At 46.2% G+C, this 13,611-nt stretch overlaps 1 protein-coding gene across 4 annotated transcripts in view; it reads right to left on the reverse strand.

Annotated features, from left to right (window-relative positions):
- HERC2 (HECT and RLD domain containing E3 ubiquitin protein ligase 2) overlaps nt 1–13,611 on the reverse strand; it is a 2,956,340-nt gene that overhangs the window by 2,075,172 nt on the left and 867,557 nt on the right. For all 4 annotated transcript variants that reach the window (XM_069636605.1, XM_069636607.1, XM_069636603.1 and 1 more), the window contains exon 27: nt 10,978–11,192. In XM_069636605.1, coding sequence (XP_069492706.1) covers nt 10,978–11,192 — 215 coding nt within the window. The remainder of the gene's footprint in view (nt 1–10,977; nt 11,193–13,611) is intronic.

The raw sequence follows: 13,611 nt of genomic DNA on the forward strand, positions 1-13,611 counted from the left end.
TATTACACAATTTTATTTTTCAGAGTTCCTGTGCTGTGTGCATAATCATGCAGAAGCAGATCTTTTCTACACTTGTAATTTAATTTATACTTCTAAAAATAGTGTGTAAAATGATGAGTATGCACAGTCTTGTTTACATCCATTCAACCTTGCTGTCAATGGGGTACTTTACTATAAATGGTCAGTGGCAGCAGAGTGTTTTCTCAAGGGTGATTGATTGACCAATCACAGGTGTTATAGCCTCTCAAATCTTCAAGACTACCATTTTGTATGTATTCTTGATTTGTATTTGGTCTAAAAAAAGAAAGCTTTACAAAGTCAGTACAATGCATAGAAAAGAAACCGGTAAACAGAGTAAAAACATTCACGAAACAGTCCATAACATATTCGTTACTTTATAGCATTTCATTACAGAATATTATTTAAATATAGCATGGTCTTAATAAAACCTGCCACCGCTAGACCTGTTACAGAATTATTTTTAATACATCTTTTCCCAAAAAAGTCAAAATGTAATTAACCCAACCCATACACCTGATGACACAACTTTACAAAATATTTTCTGCTACATTTATTTAGGACCTCACATTTTAAAACCAAAATGTCTCACCGTTTCCATAGGGCCCTTATTGCAGTACCTACAACCAATTTCCTGCTCAGTAATCATTTTTCTCCTAAATAAAATCTTTCGTTAAAAGTAGGTTCCATCTCAATCTAAGTAAAATCATTCTGTAGTAATTATTTGGAAACTGCAACAGAATCACAGATAGGGATCCCCGACTTATTTGATCAAGTCATTCAAAGAAGAATACGAATGGAATAAGTCCGTGGTGCACACCCAATCATAGTCCGAGATTACTTGACTTTCTCTGGGTTGGCTAACAAAGTATCCGAATCCATTGTCAGATTCTCTAGAATAGCAGAGCACATTGCTTGCAGCTGAGAAAGGTGATTGCCATTATTCTTCATACCATGAATGTTTTCCCTATTTGCTCAAAGGGGATACGCAATCGGGGCAATCAAAATAGAGAGAGTAGCCGCCATTGCACTCGCGCCCCCAGAGAAATAGTCCCCATTTCAAATCCAATTGCTGCTAATAGAATAGCATTTGGTACTTTCAGAATTTTGCGCCATCATTTCACTGCAATAAGACCAAGAACTTTAAAGATGGATTCGACAACCAATTCCAGACCATAAATTTGTTTTGGGACAATCTTTCCTTGAATAAAATGTAAAACTGGTATAATCTAAAAAGGCCCATTAGTCAAGAACTTCACTTTATTTGGTGGGCTCTCTCTAATACTGGTCCGCCCTGGCCTAGCACTTATCTGGAAACCTAAGTATACCAAGGAATCAAAAGTTCCTATCGCCTTATTCTCCAACAACCAAACCCTCCCTTTATGCTTTTTTCCCCCAGGAGAATGCCAAGAGCCTGGTCTTACTAGGATTAATCACAAGTCCATTATCTTTGGCAAATTGGCAGAATTTAGCAAGGAGACGACGTAACCCAGCCCAGGAATGATCAAATAAAGTAGTCTGCATATGCCAACCATTCAACTCATCAATCCTATGCAAGGTGTGATCAAGCTAGATAATTCACTACATCTGAGACAAAGGTTAAACAGGCAGGGCGCCAGATTACAGCCCTGCCTCAGAACCTTAAAGGTTTTAATACGGTCAGAAAGGACATCTTCCTTGTTCCGCTTAACAGGAATACTGGAGTCCTCATAGAGGCCCATTAAGAGCCTGAATAATCCACTAGGTAACCCCCAACTAGCCAATTTACTCCTCAATCTATTCCTAGATACCTTATCAAAGGCCATGGAGAGGTCAACTGATGCCAAATAAGTACATCCATTCCCTTTTCTCCAAGCCGAATCTTGCAAAACCCTCACCACCAGACCGTTCAGGTTCGTGGAGTGTCCTTTACGGAAGCCCATCTGGAAAGGGTTAAGTCTCCTAGTTGCTCACACCCACTCTTCGACATGGCCCAATAAAAAGGAGAAGATTTTACAGTCTACATCAATTAGAGAGCTAAGGCGATAGTTTTTAGGCTCCGACCTAGAACCCCTTTTAAAAATGGGGACAATAATCTACAATTGGTTACAACTAAAGGAGAGCTGGGGATTTCTAAATTGTATGCATCAGTGCAGACCCACAACCCCACGGCAAATCGGGTTAAAGAAAAATGGGAATCAGACAAGCAAACGCTTATACCTGATGAGAAATGGGACAGATATTGCGCACTTACGAAAAAGGTATCACTCAATGCTGGCCTGCGCCTGATCCAGTTCAAAATCCTGAATAGATTGCACTACACGCAAGCTAAAATAGCCAAATTTGCACTAGATGGCTCAAGCGATTGCCCCAAATGTGGCTCTCCGCAGATATGTACTGGGAGTGCCCCGTTTTGGTGCGGTTCTGGGGGATGGTGGCTGGAATGCTTGCGGAAATTACGCAAATAGCCCTGCATTTGACACCTCAAATGTATTTATTCGGGGATATTGGCAAGTGTTCTGAAAAAACTAGAAGGCTAGTCAAGGTTTCATGTGCTGTCGCAAAAAGGTGTATACTACAGGCTTGGAAAAGCCCCACGCTGCCAAGCATGAACACTTTTTTTGCGCAAATTGACGTATGTTAACGAATGTGAGGAGCAGTACGTTTTGACGCAACCAGGCACAAGCCGACCAAAAGACATCTGGGGCCCTTTCAGGGTGTACCTATGTGAAATGCTTTTGGACACTGAAACCACCATGTAACCTGTATATTACCAATGTGACTAAGACGTACCATTGTATGATGTGCTGTAAGAGATGTTGAGAAGGTGCTACTGTAGCTGTAGTGAAATACAAAATACTCCCAAATAGCAGCAATAAAACCTTAGACCAATTTACAATTCCAAGTCCATTCGGCCCAGGGGCTCGCAATTTCTTACCAGTTCTTTATTAAGGTCCCAATTTCCTGATAATCTATCTTTGGAACCCATGGAGAGTCAATTATTTATTTATCATCATCAAGGGGGGATTTTATCTCTATTGTGCCACAGGTATCTCCCAAAAAATCCAACCAAACTACAATTAAAACATCTAAAACCTGACTCTCCAGGAAGTGCAAGCCCTGTTTACAAACAAGGTTTAAGTTGGTTACCTGTAACTATTGTTCACCAGCATGGGTCTGGCATGGATTCACATGTTCATGAATATTCCCCGTAGTCAGGCTGGGAATCCTCAGTAAAAGAAAAAAATGACACGTTCACTTTAAAACGATTTCATTTCTACTCTACTGTACTCAAGGTCATACTGCCCCCCTTCAATGATAGTCCTCTCCCTAAGCTCCACCCCTAGTGGACATCTTCAGATTTGGTAAGCACGTAAAGTGGCAGTATGAACCAAAAAGAGCCACAGAGGGAGGGTTTGCATGTGAATCCATGCCAGACCCATGATGGAGAAGTTAAGTAAATTAAACCTTCTCCAGCATGTGGTCTGGCATGGATTCACATGCTCATGAATACCTATTACACAGCAGTATATATACACAAGCATGGGAGGTGGCAAGGCTAAACGGAAGCAATAAACAATCAACTCTGAAACAGACTGACCTCAAACAGGTTGCGTAGCACTGCTCGGCCAATTGTACTCAACCCTGGAATCCCTGTCAACGCAGTAGAACTTCGTGAAGGTGTACTTTGAGTGGACCACCACGTAGCAGCCCTGCAGAAGTCGAGCTGGGGCGCACCTGAGAGAAACACTGTTGTTGCTGTGATGGATCTGGTGGAATGGGCTCTCGGCCAGCCTGGCAGAGGCCTGCTCGTCAACCGATGACGGTGCATGATGCAGCCGGAGAGCCACCTGGAGATGGAAGCCTCTGTCAATGCTTTTCCTCGATTTACAGGTCCGAAGTTGACCAACAACTGAAAAGTTATACAAAAATTCTTAGTACGTGCCACGTAGAACTTAAAAGGCACAAGCAACATCCAGCGAATCAAAAGCCCTTTCCGGAGGCAACTACTGATTCGGGAAGACGATTAACCCCAAAGGCTTGTTGAGGTGGAATTCAAATGGCACCTTTGACATGAAGGCGAGGTGTGAACGCAGTACCACTCTTGAAGCATGGCAAGACAAGTAAGGCAGCTTGCAAGACAGGGCCTGAATATCTCCAACCCTCCTGGCCAAGTTGATAGCCACGAGGACCGATGTCTTCCATGAAAGAAACTTGATGCGAACCTCATGCATAGGTTCGAAAGGCGCTCCCATGAGCTTAGCACCACATTGAGCTTCCAAGACGGGGGGCGGGGGGAGCCTTCACCGAAGGGAAGGTCCTGAGGAGTCCCTTGAGGAACTCCTTGACGAGTCAGACCACAGCGAAGGTCTGCCTGGAGACCTGGTGTACCTGGTAATGGCGGCACGATGCACCTTGATAGAGGCATTAGCTGGTCCCGCTTTGGCAAAGTTTTGCAAGTATGGCAGAAGTTGAGGGGCCGTGACCCACAGCAGAATAATCTTCTGAGTCCTGTACCACAAGAAGTGTTTCCATTCATGCTGCCAGCACTTCAATGTTGACGAGGCTCTGGCCCTGTCCAGGATGTCCTTATATTCGTCAGGTAGAGCCAAACCCCCCAAACTCTAGGGCTGCAAGAGCCATGCTCTCAGGTTCAGAGACTCAGTCGTAATGCAGAATGCCCTCCCCCCCCTCTCTGACAAGAAGTTCCGGATACCAGATTTGTGTCTGCTACACTGGGGCAATGAGGATCATCCTGAAGTGGTACTGTCTGCGTGTGTTGCTCACACGAAGTAGGCGAGGAAACAAGAGGAAAAGAGTACACAAACCGTCCCTCCCATGGGAACGAGAATGCGTCCACCATGTTCTTCAGCTGCGGGAACCTGCTGGCGAACCTCTGGCACTTGGTATTCGCAAGCCGTCACAAAGAAATCGATCTGTGGGCACCCCATTTGTGGATCAGAAGATCCACCTGGTCCTGGTGAAGCTCTCGTGGCAAGAAAGCAGTTCCCTGCTGAGCGAGTCCGCAATAGTGTTCTTGACTCCCGCCAGCTGAAACGAAACGAGGGACATGCCTTGACTAATGGCCCACCCCCACATGTCCTGGGCCTCTTTGGAGAGTGCCCGTGAGCGGGCCCCCCCAACCCATGAGCCCCCGTTTCCGGATGTACAACGTGGTGGTGTTGCCTGTGAAGATCCTCACCACCTTGTCCTTGAAATGATGGCCGAAAATACTTGAGGGCCCAGAATACGGCCCAAAGTTCCAGGACATTGATGTGCAGGGTCCTTTTCCTCCGGTTGCCAGAGCACTCTGGCGTGCATCTGTCCGGTGTGGTCTCCAAATAACTCCAGCGAGGCGTCCATAGTGACCATCTCATGGTAAAGAGGAACCTAAAACGGAGCTCCCTGGCAAGATGCTGCCGAACACCCCATCACTGTATCGCCCCGACTGAACTCTTTGTTGAGAGAGATGTTGTCCATAAAGTTCCAATACTTAAATCCACCTCACATCCAGGAACTCCTGGAGAGGTCTCATGCGCAGCCTGCAGAGGCGAACAAGGTTGAAGCAGGAAGGCAACATCCCTCGAAGCGACTTGATGGCCCGCACCATTCCTATCTGGGCCGACGACAAGCGCTGCACCTTGCCTTGTATGGTTTTCACCATCTCCTCATAGGGGAAATGCCAATCGCTTCACTGTGTTGAGTCATGCGCCTGGGAATAGAGCGTCCTGAGATGGCTTCAAGCAAGACTTTGGATAGTTTTTGGAGACCCCCAGCTCTGTCGGCAGACGTACGGTTTTCGCTGTGTGCTCGCTTGCCAGGGATTGGGGCGGGCACGCACCAGCCAGTCGTCCAGGTAGGAGTATATGTGGATGCCCTGCAGATGGAGATGTGCCGCAACCGGGGCCAGGCACTTCGTAAACACCCTTGGGGACGATTTCAAGCCGAAAGGCAGAGCCTTGAACTGGTAGTTCTGACCTTGAACTACGAATGGTAGGAGCTTACAGTGGTTCTTGTGATGGGGATGTGGAAGTAGGGTTCCTCCAGGCCCAACTACGTCAGAAAATCTCTTCGTTTCCGCTGCCCAAGCACGTGCTGCAAAATGACCATCCGTAATTTTCGGAACTTTAAGTACTTGTTGAGATGACGTAGATCCAGAATCGGCCTCCAACCCCCCTGTGTTGTTTTGAAAGCATCTGGAATATACTCTGGGAACATGCTTCAGTAACATGGACTGCGCCTCCTGCAGGAGCTGGGCCCGTGCAGTTGCTGAATTGGAGGGATACAAGGACACCTACGTTGGAACGCCAAGGTGTGCCCCTGTCTGAGAGTGTCCAGCACCATTCTGTCGGTGGTGATCTTTTCCCACAGGCTGACTAATTTCGTCAGCTGGCCTCCCACTGGGAGGCGTAGGTGGGGGCACAGAGCCAGGGCCGGTTCAGGCTTTATTGCGGGCAGGGGTTCTGCCCTGGGGACGCCGCTGCCGCTGACCTCCCTGCCTTGAGAGCACCCCATGTATGCTTCCTTAGCAGAGGAGTGTGAAGGCTGCCTGTATGCGGTACCATACTCTTTGAAGATTTTCCTGGTTTTCCTCTGGAAGAGTGAAAGGACAATGATTGTCACTGTTACAGCATTCTGAGGGAGCGTGCTGTCTCTGTGTCAGTCTTTATCGCCTGCAAAGAATCGTCTACCGCCTTTCCGAAGAGGTTCTCCCTGTCGAATGTCATATTCAGCACTTTAGTCTGAACGTCCTGGCAGACGTTTGTAGCCTTTAACCAACCTCGACGGCACAGAGACACCACATTCCCCATCTTGTGGAAATCAATGTACGCGATGTTCACTGGCACCATGATGCCATAATTTGAGGCCATTTCCCCTTCCTGAAAGAGTTGAGTGCCTCAACCTTCTTGTCTTTGGGTAGGAAGTCCAGGATAGGGCCCGGCTTGTACCAGAGTTCCCAGTCATAAAGGGACAAAATGGCCAGAGCTTTCGCTGCCTTGATGGTAGAGGCTGCCGTGCAAATTATCCTCTTGCCCACTGCATCCAGCTTTTTCTGCTCTTGGTCCAGAGGTACCATGGCTGCCGATGACTGGTTCAGCAAGTGTTTTCTAGCTGGAACTGAGACCACAGAATCCAGAGAGGCCCGAGACCAGATATGGCACTCTGTACTTTTTCTCCAGTCTGTCTCACTTGGTCGGGGCCATACTTGGATTTTTCATTAGGGATAGGCCTTCCTCCCAGATGTCCTCCAGGAAAGGAATGAACATGGTCTTTCGACTCGATTCGAGTCATTGGTACAGGAAACCCTCTTTCTTCGTCTCCTCGGGAACCAACTGAAACCGTTCAGAGGCCCTTGAAATTACCGAAAGTAACTATCCAACATAGTCCCGTGGGGAGGTCGTACAGTCCTCGGACACGTGCAGAGTTTCTCAGTCCTCGTCAGTACCAGTGGCCATGGTAGCTGTGTCCATGCTCGGCTCCGGGAGGAGTCTTCTCGCGACGAGGTGGTGGTGAAGGTGGAGTCAGATGAAGCAGAGGACCAGCACCCGTTTGGACCTCCTTTTACACGGGGGAGAGTTTTACCTCTGAGGCTCTGGCGCATCCTAAGGAGGTGTAGTCCCCGATGGAGGTAACCTTTGCTGGATTTCGGTGACAAGCGTATGCAGGGTAGATAGAATGTCCAGACACACGTGCCTATGGGTGAACGGAGCCGGATGAGTGGGATCCGGGCTGATGCGTCTCCTCTTCTGCACAGGGGACTGAGCTCCTCGTCCCCCGGATCCACCCCCCCTTCGTGGTCTGAGCATCACCCATCGTGTAGATCATTGTCTTCATCAGTACTCTAGTAGATCTGCTCCGGTCTATCCGCAGTATCCTGCTGGTCCACATATATGGGAGGCTCCACAGGTGTCTTTACCTGGCCCCTTCGCCGCTGCAACGGTATCTCGCCTTGGGGGCAAGGACACCCCGTGGAGTGCCCACCATGTCTTTTATTGACCTGCTCTTTCAGAGCTGTGGTGGACGTCTTTAACTTAGACGACAAAGTGCTTGTGGTTGCCTTCATTGACTGTGCCGCCATCGACTCCGTTGACTTGGCCTGGTGCAAAGCCTTAGCCGGCTTTGACAAGTCCTCCCCGGAATTTTCCCTGGTCAGATCATCTGCTGACATACAGAGTTTGCACAGGGTTAGTGACTTTCTCTTCGAAGGCGCTCCTTTCGTTGGCAGGCTCACCGTGAAGGATGATGCCTTTTGTCCGAGTCGGGACCCACATCTGTGGCAAACCCAGCAGAGCTAGCGTCGCAGAGCTTGGCCTTTTCTTGGACCCCTGCAAGCGGGGCGTCCACAAAGGATCTCAACGTCCTCCCGGAGGAAGAATGCTCGTCGGACCGGCAGGACCCTTCCCCGACTTAAGCCACGCCAACAGTCTGCTGCATCAGTCTTTTTGTTTTCTTCGAGAAACCACATCACACCTCGCATCCCTTCTCATCATGGTCCGGATGCAGGCAGCATAAGCATTTAGGGTGCCGATCCTCAACGTAGCTGTTTCTTAAACCACATTTCGGGCAGAGTTTGAAAAGACTTCGACATTCCTTATTCTCCTCAGCCATGCTGAAAGGGCGCGAAGTAGGCCCAAGGCCAGGCATTCTCGAAACTTCGAGATCCTATGGTCAATGAAGATCTTCGCCAGTAGCAGAGCCACGCTGCTGGTCTCTGTCCTTCAAAGACGATAAAGAAAAAATTCACAAAAAACACTAAATTAGCTCAGAGAGCAACCCGATGAATCCCAACACTGAAGCGTGCAGTGAAAATATGAAGATGTCCACCAGGGGTGTAGTTTAAGGAGATGACTGTCATTGGAGGGGGGCAGTATGACCAAGAGTACAGTGATTGGTTAAGAGGAGAAATACAGTTTTAAAGTGAAACTGTTTTTTTCTTTTACAGAGGATTCCCAGCCTGACGACAGGGAATATTCATGAGCATGTGAATCCATGCCAGATCCCATAATGGAGAAATGAGAGTTACATTTGTAATTGAAATAGAAACTCAGCAAAACCGTTTACTATGATAATCCAGATAGGAATTTAACTTTATATAGTGCTTCATACATGGTTTGTCCAACATCTAGACACTGATTATTATACATCAGTCAATACTCAGTTTACCGACCACTGAAGGATGTTCGTCAATAAGATAGCTCAGCCGGTTGAGCGCCTCGTTGCTGCGATCTGTGCATGATCTGTAGGTTGCAGGTTCGAAACCCGGCAAGGCCAAATCAGCCTTTCATTCTTTTGAGGTCCAACTTCGGTTTGGTGATAATTGTTATAAATATGTTCTATGTACAGCACTTTGATAAAAGCCCTACATAAATAATTTGACCATGAGATTGGATACAGCATTTAGTGTGGAGTCCTTGCCTCTCTGCACTCTAGCATCATAACATTGGCATACCATTGGGTAGCAATAGCTCCAGGAAATGAGGACTTTCGTTAAACATCAAAAGACAATTCTGCTAACAAACCTCAAAACACAATCCAATTCATGTTTGCTTTACTATGTAATTGGCTAGGTTTTTGTGTTTTCAACATTTAAATATATACAGGAGAGATCAAATGACCAGACCTTACAAAAAGTAATGAAAGGTCTATTGCATCACTGCGCAGAAAGCTGCCGCATGGTAATGATTTCCATACAGTTTTTGCACACGTCGGCTGGATGTTCCATATATTAAAGTAATTTTTATTCTTGAAATTACATTTACTCTGAAAGTTTAATAACAGGGAGTAAAATACTCCCAACTCAAAATCTTATCTGGAGCACTGACTGGAATTGCCACTTAACCAAAGCCACACCCCACAGGAAGTGAGGTAGGTGCAGGGACCTAGTGGATTAAACCAGTTGCGTGGCCATAATGGCAACCTGCAGGCGTAGTCAGAAAGGGCATTTGAAGGCCACCTTGTAGTCACCCCGAAACAAAAGAAGCCCTGAAAAATACAATGGAATAGAACAGGATTCACGAAAAACCATTGGTACCAAAATGGCTATCAAAAGGCACATTGTGATGTCAATGCAGGAAATGCACTTGTGTTGAAGCCAAAACTAAAGTCTAGCTGCCACCATCCTACTCCATAAAACCAGTAGGGCACCAATAGGGAGCCTGAGAGGAAGCACTAGAAATGGGCATTTTTGGGGCAACTCAGTACTATATACATGAAGTCAGCTAACGTGGGTTGGAATGAAAGGGTGCTTTAGGAGAAGTGCCTCAGGCTACCAAAAAAAATTAACAATCCAAACTAACACAAGAAAAAAGTTGAGGGGACTATGTGGTTGTATAATCCCCAAAATTGGGAAATCTGAATAAACACTTGCCCTCTTCCTGTTGATGAGGTACTGCTTTCTCCAACTGTTGTCTTGGCGTTTGATGGCCTTGACCTAATCACAGCTGATGGGTTTTGTATCCGATAGCCAAATAATAAACACTTAATAGTCCTTCAGGACTCTACGGCTCAGTCACGACTTTCTCGCTGCTAGCCATCCACTCTCTCACAATCAATACCTTTTTTTTCTGCCTGCAGGCCTCATCACGTGAGCACTGTCCTAGAACAAAGACTGTTGGTACCACGGTTTACTGGTATGGGAAGCGACTTCACATAGACCATTTGAAAACACATTGCATATCTGTAACAATCATTATGCATGCAGAAAAATAGACAATGCCCTGTATACAATTACAGCTTTTACTGTTATCTGTGTCACGTCGACTTCTTGTAGTTATGCCACCCTCCCATTTTGCTCATTCATGTCAGTCAAAGTAGCACATGATGTAAGAGGAATATTACACACACAAGCAAGATGCATAACTAAAACAAACAGTAGTTTGTTAAGTGCTTTAAGATCAGAAATACACGGTAGCCAAAACATCTTGAAACACTGTTTAATGGGCATTATAGGGTTGTAAGGTATAAAGGCAATAGACCTACCTTGACCGTGTAATCCTGGGTGTTATTATCGGCAATAGCTTGAAGAAATGGTTGGGAATGATCACTCAAAGAAAGCCGATGGGAGTAAAGTTTTGATTTGTTTGGAGTTGTGTTACCAGGAGAAGTGCTGTGGTCTTCGTCTTTTTCCTCATTATAACTATAATGAATCTGACTGGTCTGCAGACCCCCAGAAAAAATGGACGACTTGAGCCATCCTAGACAAGGGAATGAAGCACACACTCCACATAAATATTTGAAAGCAATGGCACTCAATCTAATAATGTGAAAGTATATCAAAACAATTATGAACATAGGGGCACAATCATTGCACACTTGTTCTTATTTAAAATAGAAAGTCTATTGTGTGGTTGAAATTATAAAACCACCTCCAGCAAGACACCCTTAAACATTTTGCTTTTTTGAGACTGGCTTGCAAACTGTATACCCACTACCGCATCTAGGAGACTACGTTTATGTGTTGTGAGAGGCCAGAAGTCTCTGTGTTAGGCAAGATTGTGTGCAGTACCCTTTGGGAGACTACAGCAACCTTGACCTTCTGGCAATAGGAACCGAACCTTTGGTAAAAGTCTCTACTACACAGGTTGGTAGTGTAACTGAGCAGCCAAGCATCTCAAGAGGGGTCAATGTGAGCAGTAGGGATTTTACACAGAGTTCTACAGTGACAAGTATACAAAAATTCTTACACACAAGGTTTCTTGATTAAACAATTATTAATTTAACAGTCAGTTGAATAAGCCTTCTTCAGAAGGGAGCAATATAACAGTAACACAAATATACTTCAAAATACACACTCTTAGTTTCTCTAAATCAGCAAGTACCCATTTGGGATGGCACACAGATTATTCCTTCACCCCGAAGGTAACTTAATTAACTAGGACACCCTGAACATTAATATATCACTGGTACATTTAGAGCAGTGCTGAGATTGGTGTAAAAGAAAAGGGTTCAAGAATAAAACAATTACACAAATATTCTGAAGCAGGTAAGAACTTTTGAACCGCCAATGCAAAGTAAATTAACCCTTTCCTGTAGGAAAGGTAAAGCACAACGTCAGAGGTAAGAATAGTCTTTCAGGGAGCCAGGCCAGCCAATGTTAAGTTAGCAAAAGTCTAGGTGAGCTGAAGCACTTATTTCAGCTAAGTAAAAGTCTTGCACAATGTTTTAGAAGTCTTTGCAGAAAAAGTACAATCAATGTAGGGCCACAAGCTGGGAGGCTTGTGAGGCGCAAAAGCTGCAAGCAACTCTGCAAAAGCAACCAAGACAAGTCTCAACTGAGAACAAGTAAGGCTACATAACAAGAGGCAACTCCCTTTAGTTTTACAGTACGTTTGGGTAGAAGAAATAGTTCCAGCTGGCTTCTGTTCCTGTGTAGCTCTGCAGATCCTTTTGTTCTTGGGCCCCAGTCGTGGGGACAAGAAGGGGGAAGTCTGGTGACCCCTGCACTACGAATGGAAGGTCAGCAGCAGCATAGGGCAAACTTAAATTCAGCGGCTGTTTGCGGTTACTGCTCCTCGCGTCTCAGAAAATAGCGTCTCGGCTACCACTATGAACTTTCCTCGCAACTGGGGTCAAGCGGTTTGTTGAGGTGGCTCAGGCTTGATCAGTCCTGCTTCCTGGGAGTCCGGAGGATCTTCCTGGAGCTCGGGTCCGACTTCAAAGTGACACACTAAATCTGGTGTTCTTCTCCATGGCACTTCAGTTCCAGCAGCAGCAGTACAGCCAGCACCAAGAGGATATCCAGTCGAGATCACTGTGGTGTTGATTGGTCCCACCAATCCAAGGGGAGAGGCTGTCCTTGCAGGTCTTCTCTAGTCAATGCGAATTCAGAGCTTCAGCACAGCAGCAGGGCTTCACCGGGCTAACCAACGATCCAGGAGTTGCACCAAGCGTCTCTTCCAAGTTCTTCTTCAGATTCCTTCTTTCAGTGGTCAACTCTGCCTTCCAAGCCAAAAAGCCTTGCCTTTTATGCAGGTTTCGCCCATTCATTCTAGCCTAGCTGTCACTCACACAGCAGGGTGGCCGTCCTCCAAGGACAGCCAGCCGGCCAATCACCTTGGGGTGCATTCCTGTAACCAAAGAGATTAAGCACAGGGAGTTTCGGGCACCTCCCTCACTTCCTGCACCTGCCAGACACCCTGAAGCCAGAGGCGGGCTTCACTCGTGAATTCCGCCAAAGACAAAACGAACAAAGGGACCAACTCTGGTGTGGCACGCAGAGTAAATCTCAAGGACAACCTTCCCAGCAAGAAATGGCGAAAAGAAGACAACCGGGGCCAATTTGGCAAAATGGGCACCCATGGGTGCCTTACTACAGCTGCGAACGCAGCCCGTGGTAAAAACACACAATGGAAGTAAAAAGTAAACCACTGCCATCAGCCATTAATTGTGGAAAGGGCAACATAACATCGTTACATGAGAAACTAGACAAAGGGGATACTAAGTAACACCACCAGCACCCTATTGTAAGATAGTGTGTGCTGGGTCTAGAAAGTTACAAACATAAGTTTGTTTGTAGTTTTAGTAAAGTCAATTTCCCTTCACTGCTCTTGGAAACAGTAGTTATCCAAAAGAATGTATTTAAACCTTGGGGAAATCTGTAAGACTTCCCTGTGC

The sequence above is a fragment of the Ambystoma mexicanum genome, chromosome 7p (genome assembly GCF_040938575.1).
Source record: "Ambystoma mexicanum isolate Mex_15411 chromosome 7p, UKY_AmexF1_1, whole genome shotgun sequence".
Classification (NCBI taxonomy): domain Eukaryota; kingdom Metazoa; phylum Chordata; class Amphibia; order Caudata; family Ambystomatidae; genus Ambystoma; species Ambystoma mexicanum.